The following is a 7500-nucleotide window of genomic DNA, read 5'->3' as shown; positions in this document are numbered from 1 at the left end:
TATATATAATATATAAAATATTTAAAGTCACTAATATATATATGTACACTTTTTTTATGTGTATAGTGATAGATGGTCTATTTGATTAGTTTAATGACTTAAAAATAGATTTTAGATTTTATGAGTTTAGAGTGTATGTATAGTGATATGTTACTTTTGATTTTTGATTTTATATAGTATTAGTTTAGTGACTTTTTAATAGTAATAGATGTTATATTTGATTAGTGACTTATTTATTACCAGTTTAGAGACTGTGTGTCGTGATAGATGTTATTTTTGATTGGTGTACTGACTTTATACAATTATATTTTATATCTTATTAGTTTATGGTCTGTGAATAGTCAAAGATGTTATATTTACTTTAAATGTTTTATATTTCCAATATTATTAGTTTAGGGATGATGTTTAGTAATGAGTGTTATATATATAATTAGTTCAGTGACTTAATACATTCTTTATTAGTTTAGGGACAATGTATAGTATAATGATATATGTTATATTTGATGACTTTAAATACCGCTGGACATTATATGTGATTAGTTGAGGGACTGTGTGGCAGCTGTGTGAAGTCGAGACATTATAATTATGAATGAAATAGGAGTGCTGTTATACAGGTGTGTGTGTGTGTGTGTGTGTGTGTGTGTGTGTGTGTGTGTGTGTGTGTGTGTGTGTGTGTGTGTGTGTGTGTGTGTGTGTGTGTGGGTTCAGCTCTTTTCAGGATATTAATGCTGTTTAAGATTTGTTGCTGTAGCAATGTAGAGCACTAAAACTATGAGTTGAATGCATTACCGTACGCGCACACACTCGCACGGACACACACCCCCTCTGAGACGTGATTTATTTGCCTATTACCTCGATCAGTAATGTGAAGGAAAACAGACATGCACAGTTTGTGTGTGTGTGTGTGTGTGTGTGAATGAGCAGAGTAGTAAAAGGCTAGACAGGCTGAAGATATTTGTCTCATGCAGACATGTGTGTTTTATATCCAGTTGAATGGAGGAATCGCAGCGGACACAATTGAAGGTTCAGGGTGTAAATGCGATATTTCTTGATCTGAATATTTTTACAGTGTTTTGATCTGTGAAATAGCTAAGTGAATAACATCATTTCAACTACAGGCACATCAGCGATTGCTGCGAAGTAGATTCAGAATGTTTTATGCAACAATTAATGTACAATCAAATGTAGCTAAAAATGGTCAAGGTAAAAAATTGTCATATTCTCAATAATTTTCATTATATGCATCATGTACATAGTAACAAATCTAAAAAATAATCAATATTCATATATTATATTTATTTTATGTATGTATGTATGTATGTATGTATGTGTATATATATGTATATAAATACATGATCATTTTTGCACATTTAAGTTCAGTAATTTCACTTAAATGACAATTAATAGGTAATTTCCATTGCCATTTAAGTGAAATTATTGAACTTAAATATACGAGCTTGATAAAAATGATAATTCTAGAAGAAAATTTCAGATGACACTTAGAGGCTTTTGCATCTGAACTCTTCATATATATATATATATATATATATTACTAGATATTACTATATTATTTTTATGGTCAATATCACATTTTTATTTATTATAGTATTATATTAAATATTAATGTCCTAGCGCTAGAGAACAGAAATGAAATCTTACCTTCACAAAGCTCACAGAGCAACAGAAAGAAAGACATTACTCACACGTCTCTGCATTTACAATTCACAGGTTCACACATGAGGTGTTAGATGGATTTCAGGAAGACTAGATGAGTTTGGCCTTCTCTGCGCGAGACCTCAAGTGTTAAACACCCACTCACACACACACACACACACAACAGATATGAGCATGGAAAGACACAGAAACCGACAGGGGGAAATAGATATTCACACCCGCACATGAACATTATGAGAATACAGTGAACGAGAAGAGCAGGTCATGCTTTGACCAGAGAATATGGCAGATGGTGGCGTCATTCACACGTGACCAAATGTGACAAAACCAATCACACATTATTAACTACACAGACAGCTTCACAGTGAGATGAAAATCAGTGCGTTAAGAAATTCTGCACTTATTATAATTGTCTTTTTTTTTTTTTTATCATATAAACCTGGAAGTTTTATAAAAAAAAAAAAAAAAAAGCTAAATGAAATGTAAGAAATATTCTGCACTATTTCCAGGTGAATAATGAAATGTAAGTAAACGAGTCGCTTCTCTGTCTCCATTCTCCTCAGTCTTGAGGAAGACGTTTGAACAGGAGCCCTTGGGGAAGGAAGTGTCACTCGAACAGGAAGTGCTGCTGCAGTGCCGCCCACCCGAGGGCATTCCACCTGCTGAGGTACACACACACACACACACACACACACACACACACACACACACACACACACGCCTCACATGTGTTAATACTGTACAGATCATCTTTGCCTATAGGGATAAATGTCAAGCTCTATCTTGTGTAGCCAACTGTCAAAACAATTTTGTATAATTAAACATCAAATTAAACTATATATATATATATATATATATATATATATTATATTATTATATAATATAATATATATATATATATATACTGTATATATATATAATATATATATATATATATATATATATTATATATATATATAAAGATTAAATATATAATACATTTAATCTTTGCTTATAATCTAATTAATCTTTGTTAATGTTAATAAAAATATAATTAATTCATATAAAAATAAAAATATTATTAAACAATTAATTAATGTTAACAGATACAACTTTTTATTTAAATGTATTAGTAAATATTGAAATTAACAGTAAGATTAATAAACACTGTGGAAGTATTAATATTAGTTAACATTAACTAATGTAATTAACTAATGTTAACAAATGAAACCTTTTTGTAAAGTGTTACTCGTACATTTAATTACTTAAAATGTACTAATTAATTTCTAATCTTCCTAGTTATCTAAGAAATCGGACATTGTTCCTCTTTTGTATGCATACTGTAAATGTAAATGTAAAACATGTTAAATAATACCTTTTATGCCTTTTTAAATGTTCAACTTTCTTTAGTGTAATGTTGCTGTTTGAACATGGAAAAGCTCTGCAAAGTCATAAAGCACAAAGTCCCTCCAGCGGGAGTTATTCTCTATATCAGTGTCAGTAGGCGCGTTTCCATTACAGATTTGCGCAAAACTTTTGCGATTTTTTTCTAAATGTCGACAAAAAACGATTGTGAAATGACGGCGTTTCCATAAACCGATGTTATGCGACTAAAACTTCATTTTTTCCCTCTCGCGATAAGTAAAGTAATTCCAAAAACCATGGCAACGGACGTTGGTAGGTTTATGTACTAATCCCAGCCACTGCACTGGCCATTATTATTAATCGAAGGAGATGTATGTGTGTTTTCCAAGCATTAATGGTAAGGAACGACCCTTATTATACCTGTGAGCGGCACATATGAGCTGTTTCTGGGTGTTTCTCCCTCATATCTGCTTCGAGGTCTTGATTGTGGCATTTATTTGAGGTTTAGAATCCATTATTCCTGTAATTCTTTTGTCTTTTATGAAATGAATAAAGAACTCTGTCTCGTATTCTGTCCAAACACACCGCGTCATCTACGTCAGCTGACCTGTAAATGCGCAAAAACTGTTTCCATTGCAGTTTTGCGAAATATGTATTTTTCGAATTGCCTGAAAAACCACCTCATGCGAGCGTAAAAACTTTTTTTGCGAAATTGACGTGTTTCCATTGGGCGTATTTTCAATTCACAATTTCAATTTGCGTAGTTTGAAGGGTTATGGAAACTCGGGTAGTGTTTCTGAACTCCTTGAAACGCCTCCATTGTAGTCGTGAGTTTTCTTCCGGGAATAAACACATCACAATATTCCTCATTTAAATCATTCCCGCACAAGAAGGTTGATTAAGCGGAGCAATAGCACAGCTGTACATAAAATATTGCAATATTTTATATTGCAAATCAGAGCTAGAAGAAGACAAATTGTGGGTGCGAGTCTCACTGACTCATCTGTGACCAGGACAGCGAGTCTTTGTGGTGTATCGAGAGCTCTGGAGTCCAGGGTAATGTCGGCATATCTCCAGTCCACATAGGATGAACCACATCCAACAGGAATAACCGTCTGCACAAGAGGAATCTGTGCTGTCTGACTGGGATGTCCAGGTACTAACCCGGATCAGATCCAAAAAACATAAAACCACATCTGCCCAACTCACTGCAGAATTAAATGCACAACTCAACTCTCCTGTTTCCACCAAAACTGTTCATCAGGAAACTCCAGAGTCAATATTCATGGTCGGCTTCTATAGCCAAACCTTTGATCACTCGTGCCAATGCCAAATGTTGGTTTCATTGGTGCCAACAGTGCAAATCCTGCGCTGTGGACACACTTGTTCTCTGATGAGTCCACCTTCAATATCTTTCCCACATAGCTGCAAACTTTAGACCATTACTGTATGTTGTAGTTGTGTGTGTGCGCATGTTGAGCTTGTCTGTCATCATGTGTGTGTTTGGAGCCGTCAGAGTTCTTTCTGCTCCTGACTTTGACCCGGAGGTCTAGGTTTCCCAGAAGACCCGTAAACGACAGCTGCGGCTCCCAGAGGACACGTCACACACACTTACGTGCACACATACAACGAAAACACACACACACACACACACATTCGGGCCGAGTAAGTTGAGTTGTGAAGAAGAGCCATGTGAATTCCACCGAGTGCTGCTATATCTCTCTGTTCCGCTCGCTGACTCCGTCTAGACTAAAAAAAACCATCGCAAACGTCCCTGGATGTTCCCGGAGGGTGCTGGGAATACCACGACCCCGGTCAGGATCCACATTTTCAAGTAAATATCATTTGCTGTTTCTCAACAATGCGAGCGACTGACCTCTCTGTTGACCGGGCGTACTTTCTGAACACCCACAGCGTGAGCCACAGTCGTTCGGGAGCCAGAACGCTTTAAAATAACAGTGTGCTTGAGCAGAAACTGAAATCCGGCCAATCACAGAGCCCTCATTAAAAAAAAAAAAAAAACACTGTTTCCATGGCGATAGAAAATATACATACAGGTTAACCTGGACAAACCAGCAGGCCATAGTTGCAGAGGAAGACCTCCACTTTATACAGTCACAATTATATTCTTGGCCTCTGACACACACACACACACACACACACACGTGTAAAGCATAATACAGTGGCTGGAGTTTATATACTGAGGGAGCGATGAATGGTGTGCTATTCATAACATCCGTAAAATCTGCAGAAACCATCAGAACGCGGTGGGAAACACATATGCAGATACACTTGAAACACTCTCGAGATGCACATAAACACACACACACACACACACACACACACACACACACACACACACACACACCTGAGACTCAAACTGTATTTCATACTCGTGTCGTTGAAGCTGCTCTGTAACTGCGGCTCCACGCTTCTCATAATTTAAAGTAGTAAAAGTAATTTATAGTACAGTCCATGTAATTAACAGAAAATCACAGATACTGAACTTAGTCTTATTAGATTTATAGGTATTCCTTAACACACTCCATTAAACACTGGTAAGAAGTCTCTTACTGTACGCTCACCAAGGCTGCTTTTATTTGATCAAAAATACAATAAAAAACGGTATTGAATTATTATTACATTGTAAAATAACTTTTTTTAGGATTCTTTGATGAATAGATCGATGTCAAAAGAACAGCATTTATTTGAAATAGAATGTGTGTGTGTGTGTGTGTGTGTGCGTGTGTGTGTGTGTGTGTGTGTGTGTGTGTGTGTGTATTGTTTTTTAAGTATTTGTTTTTATCTAATATCAACCAATTTGCATGTCACTAGGTTATATAGATTTAAAAATTCATTTTGTGTACATTTACTTTTTGATTAAGTTAAAATATGCAATTTCTTAGTAGAGGAGACCAGAGCTTGTTGTCACACTTTTTACTCAAGTGAATATTTCTCAAGGTAAGTATATATTTGAAAGTCAATTTCAGTTTTCTTCATAAAGTCATTTCCACTGTTACTGGCCAGGACAAAATGATACAGGTCATTGAACACATGCTTGCTTTATAGTAATATCGGGGCATGTTGTCACACTATATGGAGGTTTTTTTGTTTGTTTTGTTTTTCACAAAGGAAACCTGCTATTAAACAGGCTAATAGTATTTATGCACGAAAAACATTTATGAAATACAAAACTATATAAAACACTACTGTACAAAAGCACTGCACAATTGTTTTGGCCAAAATAAATAGTAAACATAAAATACATGAAATTACAATATATAAAACACATGTGACAACTTGCCCCAATGATGACTGCAAAATTCATTATTATTCACACTAAATTCAAAATTATAGATTGTTTAGATAAAATAAAAAATTTGATCTTGGTGTTATAAAAGAAGCACGCGTTTGTGTAATTGGAGAGTTGACTGGTGACAACTAGCCCTGGTCTCTACTTTCCTAACTTACTGTGTTGGGGTTGAAATATTATAGTAATTGCTTTTCCAGTGTCTATGCTGGTTATGACTCAGATTTTTGGGATCTTCTGTGGGGGAATATAATTTAACCGCATACTTTACACTGTTATTTGATGGGGAAAAATAGCTTGTTAGCAGAATATCTGCAGTTTTTGAAAAACAGCTAAGCTGCTGTCACACTACTGACAGTAAAGTTAGCAGCCTTGCTTGTTTTAGCTTCTCCTCAGCGCTGTTCCACACACACACACACACGCTCGACAAAAAGCTGCAAAACAGCTTCCAGCAGCGTGTTTGATGCTTCTGCAGCCTCACAGTTAATATCTCCTTCATTAGCTCAGAGCAAAAGCACTTTACTGTGTTTTATGCTAATGAAGATGGAGATTGTTTACGGTAAAAGACTTTTATGGCAAGCCATTAATTAAATGTGCCGATGTTCTGTATGTTGGTAATGTGTCAGCACGTGTGTAAATTTTGAAAATGCATCTAGAGATGGAGTGAGTTATTATGTCCGAGTCGAGTTAATGCAGTACACATGCTGACACGCACATTTTGACATGTATGCGTGTGCACACGCCAGGACAAAGTCATAAATTAACTGTATCTATCTGTACGTGTCCGTTGACCAGTAGCATTTTAATATGGCTTGAACCTGTTGCAATTTATGCATGAATACGAGTTATATGAAATATAAGTTCCCAAACAGGTTCTACCATTGCATAAGATGTTCAGACGTGAATGTATCTTTAATGCAAGTATATTTTGTCGTACTGCGCTGTCATATTTTCCCAATGTTTTTAAGTAAAACTAAATTTGCTATAGTAAAAAGAAAAACAGTTGTGCTGCTTGATTTTTATTTATTTTTTTAATTAATTTTTTGGAACCATGAGACATTTAATGCATCATTTTTATTATGCTCAGTGTCGAGGAAAGTAATGCATTACAAAATGTTGTTACTCCCTATTTTTGGCAACTGTAAAGCAGTTTAACTTTGCAATGTTTCACC

At 35.3% G+C, this 7500-nt stretch overlaps 1 protein-coding gene across 4 annotated transcripts in view; it reads left to right on the top strand.

The window, feature by feature from the left end:
• unc5ca (unc-5 netrin receptor Ca) overlaps window positions 1–7500 on the top strand; it is a 181469-nt gene that overhangs the window by 71583 nt on the left and 102386 nt on the right. For all 4 annotated transcript variants that reach the window (XM_082171066.1, XM_082171065.1, XM_082171068.1 and 1 more), the window contains exon 4: window positions 2238–2341. In XM_082171066.1, coding sequence (XP_082027192.1) covers window positions 2238–2341 — 104 coding nt within the window. The remainder of the gene's footprint in view (window positions 1–2237; window positions 2342–7500) is intronic.

Source organism: Leuciscus leuciscus (assembly GCF_965113295.1).
Source record: "Leuciscus leuciscus genome assembly, chromosome: 5".
NCBI classification, from domain to species: domain Eukaryota; kingdom Metazoa; phylum Chordata; class Actinopteri; order Cypriniformes; family Leuciscidae; genus Leuciscus; species Leuciscus leuciscus.
This window is presented reverse-complemented; position numbering and strand designations above follow the sequence as displayed.